This window comes from Nanorana parkeri, unplaced genomic scaffold (assembly GCF_000935625.1).
Source record: "Nanorana parkeri isolate BGI_ZX_2015 unplaced genomic scaffold, ASM93562v1 scaffold148, whole genome shotgun sequence".
Taxonomy (NCBI): domain Eukaryota; kingdom Metazoa; phylum Chordata; class Amphibia; order Anura; family Dicroglossidae; genus Nanorana; species Nanorana parkeri.
This window is the reverse complement of record NW_017306416.1, coordinates 1,294,299-1,312,556: the sequence shown is the minus strand read 5'-3', so window position 1 is coordinate 1,312,556 and position 18,258 is coordinate 1,294,299. Positions and strand designations below refer to the sequence as shown.

At 39.7% G+C, this 18,258-nt stretch overlaps 1 protein-coding gene across 1 annotated transcript in view; it reads right to left on the bottom strand.

The window, feature by feature from the left end:
• The window catches only part of LRP1B (LDL receptor related protein 1B), a 1,026,358-nt gene that overhangs the window by 8,745 nt on the left and 999,355 nt on the right, over nucleotides 1–18,258 (bottom strand). Inside the window, exons 88-90 of the mRNA XM_018554232.1 lie at nucleotides 7,206–7,282; nucleotides 5,641–5,731; nucleotides 4,855–5,002 (exon numbers count right to left, since the gene is read on the bottom strand). Of these exons, the coding sequence (XP_018409734.1) occupies nucleotides 4,855–5,002; nucleotides 5,641–5,731; nucleotides 7,206–7,282 (316 nt within the window). The remainder of the gene's footprint in view (nucleotides 1–4,854; nucleotides 5,003–5,640; nucleotides 5,732–7,205; nucleotides 7,283–18,258) is intronic.

Sequence of the window (18,258 nt, the reverse complement as noted above, 5' to 3'; positions counted from 1 at the left end):
CTCTAAAATAAATTGGAGTTTATTTTCATCTAAATATAGATTGATAAACAGCAGCACAAAAAAACTAACACATTTCAACTGCTACTATTTTATTTTCCATGGTCTCTGCTTTCAGAAAATATATTATGATTTTAATTTTTCTATGCACAAAATGAAAACAGTAGGATCTGGCAAATGAATGTAAGCTGAAGCAGTAACTTCTATAACATATTTTGATATAACAAAGCAACAGACAAAACTACCCTGAACCAGGATTGCAGCCTATGGCATGACTCATGGTGGTTTCCTTGGTTCCTTTGCAAAATAAAAATATTTGATGGTTGTTACTGCTTTAGCTTATATCCATTTAAAGTGACACTAAACTCAGGAGTTAAATCTTAAAAATGCATTCAAGTACCTGAACTATTAACAAAAATGTATCTTATTTGTGTATCACTCGGCTGTAGATCCTCAAATCATCTCTGAATTGTTGGTGACACTGTCCTTCCCTCTGGAGGGTGGCTACTTTTCTACATGGACTACAATGTCAATACAAACTAGTAAACTAAATGTGAAATTGTAGTCCATCATGAGAGTGAGCTTGGAGCAGTGGCTACTTTACAACACACACAGGAGCCATGGGGAACAAAAACAGCCACCCTCCAAAAGGAAGGACAGTGTCAGCACCAATTCAGGCATGATTTGAGGATCTACAACTGAGTGATGCTCAAATAATGTTCCCCATGGTCCCTGTGTGTTGTAAAGTAGCCACCACTCCAAGCTTGCTCTGTGATGGACTACAAGCTCACGTTGAGTTTAGTTTAGTAATTTGTATTGAGATTGTAGTCTATCACGAGAGTGAGCTTGGAGCGGTGGCTACTTTACAACACACACTGGGACCATGGGGAACAAAAGTAATCACCCTCCAGAAGGAAGGACAGTGTCAGCACTAATTCAGAGATTATAAGAGTATCTACAGCCGAATAATAGTTAAGATACTTGAAGGTATTTTTAAGATTTAACTCCGGAGTTGTCACATATGGTGGCATTGGTGGGATTTACCATAACTGATATAACCATAGCTGAATGCTGATTCTGGTGCATAAAAATGCATACTTTACTACTAGAGCTACTTCCAAAGCACCTACAAGGCAAGTAAAACATTTTGCCACACCTCATAGAACTTTGGCTGGGCAAACACAGAAACTGAGAAAAGAAGGGCATTGGTAAACCAGAGACAATACTAATGAGCAAGATAAGCAAAATAAGGCTGCAGCTATATTTCAGAGCAAAGTTCCTGACAGTGAGACTGTTACTGTACCCCCTCTGCTAAAAGAGGTATTGTCTGTTCTTTCTGATGCAAGGCCTGAACTGCCCCCTGAACACCTAACCCTGAGACAAAGACAATTTACTAATGGCAAATAGGCTGTTCACTTTGCAAGGGTATCTGCACTTAGCAGGGTACATTTCCACCTAGTTTAGAGAATGAGGGGAAGCACTGCTGACTTCCCTCACTCAATCATGTTCAAGAAAAAAAATGTTTTTTTTAGTTTATTTTAGTTTATTTTCCTTGCACATGATTGGACATTCTTTACAAAGTAAAGTCTCACTGCATTCACTAAGCTAGGGGGAAACTTCACCTGCAAAGGGCAAAGTCCCTTGCAAAGTGAACAATCTATTTGCCTTCAGTAAATCAACCTCAAAGCCTGCACCTGCTAAAGCAAATAATATTGCAGACCAACTACATATGCAGCTAATACTACTCTGTCCACAGAGTGACAATGCTGCTGTGTGATTTCAATGCAGAATGAACAGCGTTGCCACCCTGTTACAAGAGGAGGAGAAATAATGGAACCACTAGCAGGATCAACAGGAAATTAAACTATGTTAAAGAGGATACTTAGAAAAAACACAAACTGCTGTTTTAATTCTAATGTCAGACTGCATCATATATGTCATTGTTTCTTTTCACCATCATTCTACTTTAAACTTCTCAAAGCAACAAAAAACATATAATAAAAATCTAGCCGCTTAAAAAATTTAGAACGTCCATTTGACATTTCCAAAGTTAGAAAACAGCTGGAGTTTTACAGAATACAAGTTTATTTACTAATTCAATGCATATTTAAACTTTGGACAAGGTATTTATTCCTTTTTTAAGCTTACATGATTTATTCTGAATTTATCAGAAACGGCAAACTATGGTGATGGCAAATGCTTTTATGTTTTGAGACCCAATGTAAAATTGTTAAATGGCTGTGAAGTACAAAATGTTGTTATTTCCATTGCTCTTAGTCCAAATCTACAATTTATTTCACTTGCTTAACCTTCCTAAGGCAAAACAAAAAATACCTGAACATAATGAGAACTCTATTTCAGTAGCATCTGTTTAAAAATGAAGCAGATGAGAAATAAAGGTTTTCCACTCTGCAGAAAATTTTTATTTTGCATTTATGAAGAAAAAAAAAGTTTGCCAAATGCTACACATGTTTGCTTCCTGATAAAACTAAGCTGAAGTTTAATCTGCTTATACTTTGCCCTGTCTGGTTCCTCCCGCCCCCTCATCAACATGCTAATGAAAAGTTTACATAAAACCTTTCCATTTACATTACATACCTTATTTTAGGCCCAGTGATATCATCACCGGGACTCTGTGCTCTTGTATGCAATGCAGATAGATCATGATTGGTAGGAGGGGCTGGCGGGGTACATAGCTTCCTGAAAACATCACTTCCCCCTGCCTTCATACTTCTCACAAGAGCCCTCCGCCCTAATGCAAGCAGTGGGTTGCCTCTTGGGAGGAGATATGCAAATATCAACATGTCTTTATAGGTGGATGTCAGTCTGGAGGAGTGGGTGTTCCTAGGCAGCCTGCATTTACCTGCTGGTAAAACTGCATCGTATATGGGAGAAAAATGGTGTTGAGGGTCCCCAACCCTTTTTAAAGCTGGTTGTTCCATCTTTGAAAAAGGGTGGGAGCCTTCAACACCATATAATGCCATTTTAACATCTCTACCCCAGTGTTTTGGCAGCAATTTACACCCATAGCTGTGTAACCTTGAATAATTAACACCCATACATACATCCACCCACCAAGGATAGGATTATGTAATTAGAAAAGCATGGTTCCACACCTTTCATACCTCCCATCCTGTTCTTGGACAATCAACATCTGCCTTTCTATAGTGATTGGTGATTCTAGTGGTGAAATGCTGGGCTGTGTTCCTGACACTCACTGGAACTAATGAAGGGGCTTGGAGAAGCTATGAAACCTATTCAACATTACAGAGCAGAATGTAATTAACTACTACTGGCTATACCATGACCTGGACAAATGAGAACCTCACAGACAAAAATAAAAACTCTAGCACCATGTGTATGCTGGAACAAGCATGAAAGATTGCCATTCAGACTTTTTGGATTGGCTGCATGCTTGCTTCAAGTCAGTGGATCACTCGGTAATAGAGTCAGGATAAGGATTGCAGCCCTGGAAATGCACCAGCATGTACCTGCATCCACGCAGGAGGGAACTCTTTATGGTAAGATTCGAATGTCTTACCAATATTTTAGTTATTTATTACAGGCATTTATATAGCACCGCCAATTCAAACAGCGCTTTACATACTGCACATTTACATCAGTTACAGTCTAAGGTCCCTGTCTCACATACCTACTAGGGCCAAAAGGGAAAATACTGGAGTTTTGCACATTGATCCTTGGTTGCTATTGGTTAACACAGTTGGACATTTGCACAACATGATGAGCTGCATTTAAATATCACATACAGATATTAGCACCACAGTGTTCATTGTACGGGTTACCACAAATATATACTTGCACAATGTTTGAATTTTATTGGCCATTGCTGGTTCTTACAGAAGCATAGTTGCACAGATTTATAACTGCCACCAACTGAACTTTGAAAGATTTGATTTAGCATTTTAAGTAATTATATTAGTTTCTTTTTTTTTAAGATTGCACACAGAATCACTCGCTGATATTTGTATATCACTATTTTGGCTGTTTGTATTTTTTAATATTTTTATTGGTATTACACATCCAGTAAAATTTTCTGATTTTAATTTTATTTATGTGGTTTTCAATCAACATTATTTAATTAGGAGCACTGAGTTTAAGAAGTTATAACCTACCAGCATGTCTTTGGAATGTGGGACAGATGGTTAGATAGCCATCTTGGGTGCACTCAGTAGAATGACATACAGGGCAAATTTTTGAGGGGAACCAATTAACCTACCAGCATGTCTTTGGAGTTCAGAAGGAAAATGGAGTACCTGGAGGAAACCTACACAAGCACAGGGAGAACATGCAAACTCCACACAGATAATGCCTGGGCCAGGATTCACACCAAAGACCCCAGTGTTGCAAGGGAGTACAAACTACTGAGCCACTGTGCTGCAGTAGCAAGGGCAAAATAAAGGAATGTACAAATGAAACAAATGTGTTTTCTATGGTAACCACAGGTACTAAAGGACATAATAGGAAAAGTTTGCCCCAGGAATTTAATCCATCATTTACAGGATCAGCACAGATTTTTGCTCCCCCCATTCGATAAAAGTTTTTAATGGTTTTTAATTTTGATGTCCTCTCAGCTGAATGAACACATACACTTTGTTAAAGGCTGAACTTGAGGGAAATACGGTATATCTTGCACATATCTATAACAAGACTTGTAAGGTCTTCACTAATATACAGAATATCAGAAATAGGTTCGCGAAACCCAACACGGTGTATCCTCAGTATTCCGAAAGACTATCAGCTCACAGATTAACATACCATGAACAGAAAACACACAGACTGTCAGTGGTAAAGCAAATCAAGGTCACTCTCAAGAAATTGTGTAAGACATTATATTACCTTGTCTAGTTCTATGATGAAATTGGGGTCTAATAGCGTTCCATCATTGTGATGACTATGGTCCACCTCATACATATTATAAGATGGATTTCCAATTTCTACATTCATTCCACCATTGATTATAGGTTGTCTTCTTATTGTTTTTGCCCTGTTCATAGAAGATCACAGGTTAGTAATAACAATGACTTCAGAAAATATGTATCAGACGTTCTCTAATCTTAAAGCTGAACTCCTTGCAGATGTAAAAGGCACAAAGTCATGTAGCTCAGTATTAATTAACACACAACACTGAATACAAGCAGTATAAGTTGCTGCCGCAAAGGTATGTCTCTCAGCGCTCTCACATCCTATACACTGTGATGATGTGTGATAAAATGTGATGGCTCCGGAACGTTAGACGGCTGCAGCAGAGTGGGAGAGAGGCTGGAAGGACTGGTCTAAGAGCAAGCCAGCTCATAGGATTGGTTGAGCATAACTGTTTTATTTTTGGCCCTTGGCCAAAACGAGCACTTAACCCTTGCAGTGCGGGGCTAGCCCCAGTGCAAGCGTTAGTAACAATTTTACCGGAGTGGGAAAGACACAGATTTTTGTCACTGGGACAGGAAGCGAGGGGCAATTTTGACACTTATCAACCCTTTCCCCCCCTCTATCCCCAAGCAAAGACGTTTTGGCTGGAGTTATACATTGTTTCTGTTAATGTATCAAGAAAGCGGCCACTCAGAAAGCTGATTGTTCTTCTTCAGAGTAAGTTATATGTCGATTACACCTGAAATAGGTCCAATTTACCTTCTCCGTCTTTTGCACAGCAGAAGACCAATTACCAAGGTCGTTATGAGGGTCACAAGTAGAACCAGCGGCACAATTATGGCGATGCTGCCTGCCACATAAAATGAAAAAGGTTAACATTAGTAAATGGATTATTATAGAAGGACAAATTAAATTTTTGCCACATGGCAACACAGCGGTAAGGAAGGATGCCATGCAGTACCGTGGTCTGGGTTTAGTTACCATTAGAGCCCCCTTCTGCATGACTATTGCTTGTTCTTTGGGAGTTGTAGTTTACTGTGGGTGCTACAGTCTTATCTCACATAACTGGCATCTACCAAAATTGGCTTTACAGTGTCTGTGGACAGGGACTGTAGTAAAGCAAGTAAAATAAGGCTTTACTAGTACGGATAAAGCATATTAGCTCAAAGGCAGCAACACCGTTAAATATTTCAGTTTTGCTGCCACAAAACTAGAGCCAGGGGAACAGCTACTTCCACGACAGCCTAATCACAGAGGTATTTTGCTTTATGACAGATCTCCATACCAATTATTGATCTGTGAGCACTCACAGGCCTGTAATATGTTAGCAGGAACCAACATCAATGGTTTTATTAAAAGTCAATTTAGCAAGGAGTGAAAGAAACTAATCTGAGGAAGAAAGGAACTAATCTGAGGAAGATCTGGTGGGAACATAAGCCTGCAAAAGAGCAATAATACAATAGGTTCCTGGTGTATTTTTAATTCTGCCTAAGTTTCTTATTCTGTCTTAGGGCTCCATTTTCTGACTATACGGAAAAAAGTTTGTCTAACAATTGCAACTACACTATATGGCCAACAGTATGTGGACATACCCCCAAAATGCTAAGCTCTAGTGTTTCCAGTGAAGGGTACTGTTAATACTACAAGGTACAAAGACGTTATAGACATTTGTGCACTTCCAACCTTATGGTAACAGTTTTGGGAAGGTTCTTTTTGGTTTAGCATGACTGCCCCTTTAAACAAAGTCATGATCTGATGAGTTTGGTGTGAAGGAACTTGAGCGGCCAGCACAGAGCTCTGACCTCAACCCCACAGAACACTTTTGGGATGAATCAGAATGTCAATTGCAAGCCAGATCTTCTTTACACAATATCAGTCCATGACTATACAAATGGCTCAATGGGCACACTTTCCTACAAACACTTCTTCCCAGAAGAGTGGAGGCTGGTAGAGCCGCATAGCAAGGACAAGTTCCTTATGAATGTCCATGGTTTTGAAATGGTTTGTCCAACAAGCTTATATCCTCCTGACGGTCAGGTTCCACAAACCTTGGCCATATAACATATATGAGCATTATATATTTAACTATGCATTACAGTTTTGGCACCTTGTTATTGTCTGGAAATGGTACATGATGGAATCTCATAATATATCATCAGCAGTGTAATGTAAGCCAAAAACTGTACAAGAACAGATAAATGCACTCCGCACACATAGCCTTGTTTTTATCATTACTACTACGGTATGTCAGAAACTTGCTCAAATTATTTTTTAGCTTTACAATAAGTTGCCAGTAATTGTGGATGCTAATTTGAGATACTCACTTGAACCAGTGTTGTCAGACTTGCTGCTCTTGGGAGCCGGCCTCTCACACTGCTTTCCTGACCAGTTGGCTGAACATCTACAAAGATCCAATTAAACAGCAAAATGAATGGACGGCAGCTGCTAGCGAGCTACCCTGCTAAAAAGTATGTCATAAAAACACACGTAAAAACCTTAAAACATGGACATTTCAACAAAAAAAGTCAGGATGATCTTGTCTCTTGCCATTTTTTTTCTCATATATAAATCAAACTTTTTCAAAGTTTTCTAAAATGTGGAAATACATATTGAGAATTAGGGGATTATTTTTAGCTTGTGCTGTCCAACTCAGTCCTCCAGGGTCATCATGATTATTTTAGGATTTGCCTGACAGACAATTATTTAATTCACTAAACTTCGCCTGCAGACATATAACGAATGTTATTCGGCCCATGAGGTCTGGAGATGGACAGACTAACTCTAAAGTGTATGTCTAGACAAAATGGAAAAAAACCCTAAAATATTCAGTACATCTCTCAAACCTCTAATTTTGTCATATTTTATCCCTTTAAAATAAAATATCGCCTTAAAATATCTCTTTATCTGCCAGACAACACAGTGACTCTGCTGCACTGAAATCCCAACTAGTGTTTTCAGCTCCTCTGCTGGACTATGTAACTCTTGTCCTTCTCCCCATCCCAGTATCATAAGGGGGGCGTTATATTTACCCAAGGTTGGGTTGGAGAAGCCAAATGAGTCATCCTGCCCACTGTGCTTCAGTACACCTAAGCGGTTATTCACTACAGAGCTGACGGATATAGCCGTTGCTTCAGCTAATACTTTGGCTCACTTCACAATAGCAAATACAGCAGCCAAACAGCTCAGCATAAAGGTCTGGTTTTTTTATTATTATTACTATTAACATGTCATTTCAGTGGCATTTGGCTATTCACTCACTGCTGTTCAGCCTCTATGAAAATAGGAGTGATAGTCAGCAAGTGAACTGAACGTTCAGCTCAGCCGATCCAGATGTTGGATCTGCTGAGTTGTATGGGTTTTTCACTGGGTACTCCTAGAATGAGATCCTAATAGGTTGGACTTGATGGACTAATGTCTTTATTCAACCTCAAATGGTATGTAACTATGTAACTATGGTATGTAACTATGTAACTATGTAACCGTGATGATCCAGCCTAATTTGACTGTCAGGCTGGGTATCTGTCAAGCTATGATATCAGCAAAAAAGAGTTATAGGCTGTTGCCTATGCAGAATTCATTTGAATTCAATTTATTCATTTGAATTCAATTTATTCATTTGAATTCAATTTATTCATAAATAATGTGGAATTGTTCAAGAAACTTTTGGACGATTTCTTAAGGGACCGTAATATACAGGGGTATGGGTACTCCTAGAATGAGATCCTAATAGGTTGGACTTGATGGACTAATGTCTTTATTCAACCTCAAATGGTATGTAACTATGTAACTATGGTATGTAACTATGTAACTATGTAACCGTGATGATCCAGCCTAATTTGACTGTCAGGCTGGGTATCTGTCAAGCTATGATATCAGCAAAAAAGAGTTATAGGCTGTTGCCTATGCAGAATTCATTTGAATTCAATTTATTCATTTGAATTCAATTTATTCATTTGAATTCAATTTATTCAATTCAAGCATTACACATCCTGCAACCGTGGGTGGTTATTTGCTGCACATGTACAATCCAGGCACCCTCACTACACAAATGTACATGTTCATATTGGGTGAACTTGAATGTTCTGAGTATTGGAGGAGGAAGAAGGGAGCACCTAAGTGGTGACTTAGCTTGTTGAGTTTGGTTAAAATTGCACTTGGCTGAAAAAAAATCCATCCTGGGTTTGTTTGCTTTATTCCCAAGTGTACTTGGCTAGGCGGATTGGAAAAGCCCTACAGACATAAACAATTTCCAAATCCAGCCACAATTAGTGTGACCAGGTGACAATTCTCTTACATCTATAGTCATCTTCACTCCCATAAACTGATGATGGAAGGTCAATGCACCCGTACACATTGCATAATAATCATTCAGTGTTGGCACTATCTGGGAGTTATACCTCTGCCTACAGGAGCCTTCAGGCCTGAGAAACACAAAGTAGGTCATTTTAGGGGGAAGAAAGCCACATTGGAAACCCCTATTGTTTCCTGGAATAAGTTCATGACACAAAGGCTGTCTGCTGATGGCATAGGAAATGGCATTCTTAACGCTGAACTCCGGACAGATAAAATATATGCTATTAATCATAATAACATCATTAAATTAATTTTTAATGCACACAGTGTAAGTGCCTGGATGTGAATTAGTAGCAGCCTTTTGTAGTCCTTTACATCAGAGCTCAGACTGTGTGAGAGTGAAGCAGCACAAGGAGCCAGTCAACTGTGCTGCAATGTTCATGCTGATAGAAGGATAAAGTCGAGTGTCAAAGAGATGGGCATATCAATCTGCTACTTCTCCTTTCACTGACCAACCATAGGCTGGGAGAGGAACAAGACCTTTAAATAGCAGGGCTGTGCTGTGTGGCAGAGCAGTGTAAATCTCAGAAGTGGAGGGTCAGAAAAACAAATGCGTTGACAGTTAAAACAGCTACCATATATTTATTTTATCTGTGTCTTAAAGGAGCTTCCTCATAGTTAGAGCCGAGCTGTGACAAAGAAGCTGTCACAGGTCAGCCTCTATTGATCAGGAAGTGAGCAGAAACATGCCGCCAATCCGCTCACTTCCCGATCGTCTCCCTGCAGTGATCAGTGACTGCCAGTCACTGCTCCCCGCAGGGATTCCTCCCCCTCTCCTGAGTGGAGGAACGAACGGAGGAGGGAGTGGGCACAGCTGGCTCTGCCTCTAGATAGCCAGAGCCAGCTGTCACTCACGCAGCTGGGTGGATCCAGATAGTATTGTCGGGATCCATCCCGGGTGCGGCACTCTCAGTATATCGCTGGCAATAGCCCGTGATATACTTAGCTTTGGGTCACGGGAGGAGGTTAGTATATGTCCTCCCGTGACCTTAAAGAGAACTACGGGGAAAACACTTACCACATAGTTCTCTTTTAAGTCTATGGTCACCCTCTGTAACCTGACCATCAAAACATCCTGTAGCATCATCATTATTTTAGAATGGTAAGGGGAGCAATGCAAATCATTCCTTGCTGCCCCTTGGCCATCTGTACATCCAAAACAGCATAGATACAAACTATCATTGCAGAGCCAATGATTGCAAAATGTAGTTTCAGGCTTTTGACCACCAACAGTGCAGTGGAAGGAAACATTGACTTCTATGGAGTAGGGCTTGAGTGGCACTGAGTTAGTATAACATGATGCATTATAGTGGGTGGGCAAAAAGTAACCACAAAACCTATCCTAAAATGATGAATAAAGCACTGGATTTTTGGATATGCGGTGGGATGAGAGATGAGGGTACCTTCTTTGTTTAAGAAGGCTCTTTTGTGGTTTGCACTGGTTCAGTGGAGGGTTCTCTATGGCCTACCTCACCATTAACTGTCAGGTAATATCTTCTATGTACTGCTTATGCAATTTAATTTGTATGAGATATGTTACAGTATATTGTGTAATACCAAGGACATGTTTGGATAGTTTAGTTTGCTATTTCTACATTAGTTGGGTCCTGTATTTTATAGATACAACCTATTTGTTGCAAGAAAACTCATTAACAGGGTTATTCACAAAAGGGTGAAGAGTTTGGAGAAAGCGGGAGAAGTATACAATCTAAGACAATATAGCTGAACTGGAAAGTGAGCTGAATTGGAGAATTTTTCCAAATCAGCTATTTTGGCCTAGATTATTCACTTTTCCTGCCTTCTCCAAACTCTTCACCCTTTTGTGAATAGACCTTTTGTTCCACCATCACCAGCAGGTGTGTTCCAGGGTTATGAACAGGTGTATTTCAGCATCACCAGCAGGTGTGTTCCAGGATGATCAGATTACTGGTAATAGGGAGTGGTGTGTTCTGGTGCAATAAAACAATATTGGGATAAAAAGAATTAGACATGTGCAAAAATACATCCGAATCTCCGAACAACAAAAATTTGTCTGAAAAACTAATTTTTCCAAAACGAATCGCACATGTCTAAAAAGAATGGAACTAGTTAGCATGTTGTCTGTGCTCCCTGTATGCATCATTTATTTTTACTAGATACTGATTACTTTACTTTGATTGGATTACATCATTAAAACATAAACCTTAACTGTTAGGGTTTCTGTGTTTTGTACTTACATTTTATAAAGCCTGGCGACTATGGCTGTCGTGCTGGAAATCTACATATGACCTTCACCTCCATGACTTACTTAATGCTTTGTTTAAGATATAACCATGATCTTCTTTCTAAAAGCCATTCATGCCATGTCTGTATGAATGTACAAGGATCTTGAACATTCCCATTAGTGAAGTACTATTGAATAGATCTGCTGGTTTATAAATACAAGATAATGAAATTCAGTGCCTCTGTGTGAGGATGTCAGAATGTGGCGGCATAGTGTGGAATAATAGATAAATCTATACAAGTTATCAAAGGACTAATCTGCTGCAGGAGGAAGATAATCTGTAGTGGGAAGTGGGAAATCTTTTACTGTTAAAAAAAACAACTATTGGAAGTAAAAATAGTTATGACTTAGGGCATATGCACATTATGTGTTTTAAAAATCAATTTAACCCTTTTGCTGCCTGGGCCATTTTTTTCTTTTTGCACATATGTTATATTCCACATTTTGGTCCTGAAAATTACTTAACCCCCCCCCATAATTCTATATTTCCTAAAAGCAAAAACCCTTCAAAATAAAATGGTGGCAGTTGCAAATTTTTATGTCGCATTATATTAATGCAACTCTCTACCAAACCCAAGATTTCAGTAAAAAATACACTTAATTTAAGTGCACCAAAGCACAATATAAAACCCAGATTTTTTATAAAATATAAAAGATGAGATTGTGCTGAGTAAATAGATACCCAATATGCCAAGCTTAAAAATTGCATGCGCCTGTGAAAGAGCAACAAAATACGCTACCCCAAATTGTCCATAGGCACCATTTAAAAAGCCTGCACAAGTCATCAGTTTAGCGTTAATGAATATTGGCCCTAAAGTTATTGATCTCACTCTGGCGCACGCAGCGATACCTAACATGTGTGGCTCAAGTGGTTTTTTTGTATGTAGAAAAGATAGTCAGCCGCACACCAATGTCCAATGCATCAATATGTCCTTTTATCGATGGCAGATACACATGGTTATCACTATCAAGGTTATTCACAGAAGGGTGAAGAGTTTGGAGAAGGGAGGAGAAGAGAACAACCTTGGACAACATAGCTGAACTGGAAAGTGAGCCGAATTGTAGAATGTTTTCTAAATCAGCTATGTTGTCCTAGATTGTTCACTTCTCCTGCCTTCTCCAGACTCTTCACCCTTTTGTGAAAAACCCTGTATGTTATGCTGCCTGATAAAGGGACCTTGGTAGGTTTCCGAAACGTTGCTCATACTTGTGATGCAATGTGTATATTTTCTATGTTTGAATTTGTGTGTCGCCAACCGTACGATATTCTAACACCCTTCTACATACTACAATGAGATTCCAGTCTGGTGTTCAATGGAATATCTGTTTATTGTAGATATTTTCATATGTAGGTGCACTCGATGTGTGCTTGCATTAGTATGTGCGCGTTTGCAGGGATGGGGGACTTTAAACATTTGGGGCATAGTTTTACATTAATTTTATTTCACTGTATTAATGTTGTTGTTGAAATGAATGATCTGGTGACAGGGTCTCTTTAAGTATGTTAGGGCAATAAAATAGAATTAAAAAAAATTCAGTACATCTATCCATGTCCTCATGCTTTGTCTCTTTAAAAAAGCTGCATGTACAAAACATGCCTTTTCACCTGCTAGAAATGCAGTAAGATTCTAAATGCCTGTCATTGATGCTAGTCAACACCTGAGCTTAGACAGTTGTGGGTGCTGTAGCTGGGAGGATGTAAGGAAGCATGGCTGGATAAGTGTGCATGCTTGGAGGGGTGGGCTATGTGCAGACTCTTTCACTCTGCCCTGGTTGGGGAAATAGACTTGGGGGAATTTAACAAAACTGGAGCAGACAGAAACTGGAGCAGTTGCCCATGACAACCAAACAGCTTCTATCTTCATTTTGCTTCGTTAAGATTTGAAAATGAAAGAGAGAAGCCGATTGGTTGCCACGGACAGCTGATCCAGATTTTGTCTGCTCCAGTGTTGATAAATTCCCATCACAGTGTTTCTCTAAGGAAGGGTTGGAGCTGACATATGCATTAAGTCGTGTACACACATGCACCAATTAGGTCACATGATCGCAGGTTTTCATAAAGTTTGTCAAGTGCTCCCTGATGCCTGTGTCTTCAAGGGTACGTTAAGCCAAATGGTTCATTATACATAAGCACTCAGCAAAATGTTAACATTGCTCTTCATTAAAAAGAGATGCACAGTGCAGCTTCTAGCTCCATTGATTCTGCAGTCCTGTTCATTTGTATTGTTTCCCAAGGCAGACAGACAAACGCTGATCTCAGGTTCCAGTGCACATTAATGCTGGGGTTGCTAATACAGATGATGGATGCATTTCAATAGGATGGCTGGCACAAGGCTTCTTAAATTAAAGTGAGTCTCTAACTTAGAGGTGCCTGCATACCACTGCAGCAACCAGTGGCAGAGAAGGTCTCCAAAAAACTCTTGCACAAGACCAGTTTTTGGGTCCCCGTGAAACTATTCTTCCAGTAATAACATTTATTTACTGTGTATCAACTGATAGCTATATAGTAGTTCAAGTGCTCATCTGACCTCAATCTAGTATATGTTGGCCCCTAATTCCCAGAGGGCCCTTTACCAGCTACACAGTCTGCACAAATGTCCACCCTGGCAGCAGTTGCCATTGCCTTCTGCTACTGCCAACTGCTAGACCATTCTCAATAAGTAAAGTTGGGGCACCACTTGGAAGCAACAGAGCTTGCCTGCCTCCTTCTTCCTCTTGCATGCATTATAGTGATAGGACAGTAGGAATGTGTGTGTACGTTCCAACCTTACTGGGAAGTAATGGAGTGTTGCCTGTTCTGGATGACCCAACATTTAGCAAAGAAAAGGAAATGAAAGGTGCTTGATGGTATGTGCAGGCACCTCTAATACAAGGTCTCTTTAAAGAAAACTTAGAGCTGGGACATAAATAGTGTGGTTATTGTAAATTATTATATAGCTCAAGGAAAGAAAGTGAGTTGGCCATAACAGCCAACCAGATTCCTGTACATGACATTCATATTTATGTATTATACTAAATGTAAAAATGTAGTATTAGATTTCTCTGTGTCTAGGTTATGCATTTTTCTGCCCATCTTTTGTTGAACACAGACGTGTTCCATCTAAATTGTTGAAGAATGAGCAGTGCCACATCAATGAGAGCTTCATGCTACAAGTCTTTCACAAATAATCAACTCTGCCTAGAACTGATGTGTGGTTGCTGACATGTTCATTAGCAAGCTATCTTCTGATGTCTTGGGGATTCCAATGGTGAGATATCTACAATCTCCAACTTCTTCCCCCTGCTGTGACTAATACAAAGCAAAAAGATAATGTCATGATTCTCCACTGAACTCTTCACACTGTAGAATGCACACTCAGGGCTCATTCACACCAGCGTGTTGTGGCAACCCGTGGTAAACCATGATCATTACCGCAACACGTGTTAATGAACCATTCATGTGTTGGTACACTGTGGTGCCATTAATTTTGAATGACACCCCAATGCACCAGCACCCTGTAATGCATGGTAAAGCACTGGCATGTGTTGCATGGTGGTGCAATACCAAAAATGCTGCAGGTCTGAATTTCAGTCCATTGTGTGTGTTGGCAGCCCTTTCAAATAAATGGGCTGCCTTAATGCAACATGTACAGTATACATGTTAAATACACCAAAAAGAACTGACATGTTGTGATCAAGCTCTAACTGGAGAGCACTGGAAGCGCAAATGCAAGCAATGCCTCCCCTGAAGCAAAGTCCATGGCAAGATTTCTGTATTTTGGTTTCTGATTTTTTCATATATCCTAGCGCAACTACCTTGGTCACTCCATGGCAAGATTAACATTATTGTAAAAAGGCCAAAAGTAAGGATGAAATGGTACAGGAGATGTCATCTGCTGCCATACCATGTGCTACAAAAAAATAAAGCAAGTGTATATTTTTTGGCCCAAGTACACACATTAAGGGCTCACTAAAAATACATGGGTGTGTTCAACTCAGAGAGTGTTAACATGCCAAAAACATTAATTACCTTGCGTATAAGTATAAATATAAATACTTGCAGGGTTATTCACAAAAGGGTGAAGAGTTTGGAGAAGGCAGGAGCCGTGAACAATCTAGGCCAAAATAGCTGATTTGGAAAAATTCATCAATTCATCTCACTTTCTGGTTCAGCGATATTGTCCTAGATTGTTCCCTTCTCCTGCCTTCTGCAAACTCTTCACCCTCTAGTGAATAACCCTGTTAGTCTTCCTGCGCCATATCTCCCATTCCACCACTCCAGCCTACCTGGAGATTCAGACCCTTTGCTATAGAGACCTTCTGAATGATAGTTTTTGAATACAGTTAGACACCTCCCCCCTAAGTGTTTCAGCCTAACGATAGATCACTCAGGTACCAATTACTGTTTGGTGGAGGTGGGGGTGCGGCAGATATACCCCATCCCTCGAAGACCATATACCTAAAAAGGGTAAAACAGCAGATTGTGGAAGAATTATACTGCCTAGCCAAAAAACAAGTCACCACCTGGATTTAGCTAAGCAAATAGGTAAAAGGTTGCTTCAGTAGGTTCAGGGATAGGTTCAGCAATGTTATGTCTCCAAAAAATGAGGTCAGCTGCCTGCCCTAAAACACCAAATGACCAGGTTTTTCCATCAATTGATTTCTTCTTCCCTGCTGGCATGGGCATATTCCAAGGTGACAATGCCAGGATTCATCGGGCTCAAATTTTGAAAGAGTGGTTCAGGGAATGGTCCAGGGTCACCACAGAGTCTAGACCTTAACCCCATTGAGAATCTTTGGGATGTGCTGGAGAAGACTTTACGCCGCGGTCCAACTCTCTCATCATCACTACAAGATCTTGGTGAAAAAAAAATGCAACTCTGGATGGAAATAAATGTTGTGACATTGCATAAGCTTATTGAAATGATGCCAGGGCAAATGCACTAATCAAAGTTAAAGGCGGTCCAACAAAATATTAGAGTGTGTGACTTTTGTTTTGGCCAGGCAGGGTATAAGGATGTATTATGGTACCTATGCAGCTATGGACTTAATCCTCTTTTCATGCACATGTGACAGTTACGGTTTAAGCCATAATTTGATTAAAACACAGAACTGTCAAGTGAACACTAACAATAAATATGTTGGCTATCTCTATATCTGTAGCACAGAAATTTTAAATTAAATATTTGTAAGTATATATACGAATGATTTTTAATGTAATGTTTTGTCAAGAAATGAAAATTGTCAATAAAAAGGATTAATTAAAAAAAAATATTTGTAAGTATTATTAGATCTTTTATACATAATCTGTATGCTTGCCCTACTGCTCCTTTAAGATTTCACAGCAGGGACTCTGCTAGATTTCTCTACACTCCAAGTTTCAATTATCTGAACATTGAGAAAATTGAACATGTTATTAAATAAAATAGAGTATGCTGCTAACAAAATATTCGCTGTGGCTCCCAGCCTTGCTGTCATCCAAGATAGAATGACAGCTGAATGATAGGGGGGGTCAGCCTAACAGCGGCTGTATGGCTCTGAATAATCCTGTCGTTGCTCATCTATGTTCAAATTAAAGCACCTGAAACTCTATCACAGCGTGCCTGGAACGCTTCTTTTGTCAGCGGTTTTTTACATTGCAGGAAACGACACTTAAAACAGTAGCTTGTAAAATGCTTACAATGCTCTGCGTGTGTGACCGTATTAGTCATAGGGGAGAAAATGTGTGCAACTAGGGCAGCTATGTTCAAGACTATTCCCTAATTCAAAAGCCAATCATTCACATGTGAAGCGATATAACGGTGGTAATAGAGAAGGCAAAGACTGCAGAAATTGTTTGCTCTTTTTAAATTCTTGTTGAGTAAGTAGAAGTGGAAACTGACATTTGTTTGAAATATGCTTCAACTTGGATAAGCACACTTATAGTGGCACTCTTCCCCCTACCTCCCAGTGTGTTTCCAATTGTGGGCTTACCCATTAAACTGTATGTCCAATCAAAACTTTTTTTTGTTGGGTGAGGTCGGGGAAAGGTTAATGTCCCGTTTTACTGCTATCCGGGACTGTCCATAGAGAGATTTAACCTAACTTCCTGTCCATAGAGAGATATACCCTTGAACATGAACTAGGGTTCTAAAGCTTCTCCACTCTATCCAAAACTAAAAAAAGTTTTGACATCAGTTCTGCTTTAACCCTTGCAGTGCAGGAGTTGCCCTGCTCCAAGGGTAGTTTTGATTGTTTTCCAGGAGTTCAGCTTTGGGGTGAAGCTGAGAGCAGGTATCTGATCACCTCTCATGTGCGGGCCCCATTTTGGTGCTTGATATTAAACAATATATCTTAGAAGAGCCTCTGAGGGCTTTGCCGTGATCTACCACTGACCAGCTATACATAGATCTCTCATATTTTTCCAAGTCATATACAAATACAGTATCTCCAAAAATGTTTAAAGGGAAAAATATAAATGACTTAAAGCGACAATAAACTCAGGAATTAAACCAAAAAAACACATTCGAGTACCTTAACTATTAGCAAAAATGTATCTTATTTGCGTATCACTCGGCTGTAGATCCTCAAATCTCTGAATTGGTGCTGACACTGTCCTTCCTTCTGGAGGGGGGTTACTTTTGTTCCCCATGGTCCCTGTGTGTGTTATAAAGTAGTCACTGCTCCAAGCTCACTCCTGTTATAGACTTCAATAACTTCAATACCAATTAGTGAACTAAACCTGAGATTGTAGTCCATCACGGGAGTGAGCTTGGAGTGAGGGCTACTTTACAACACACACA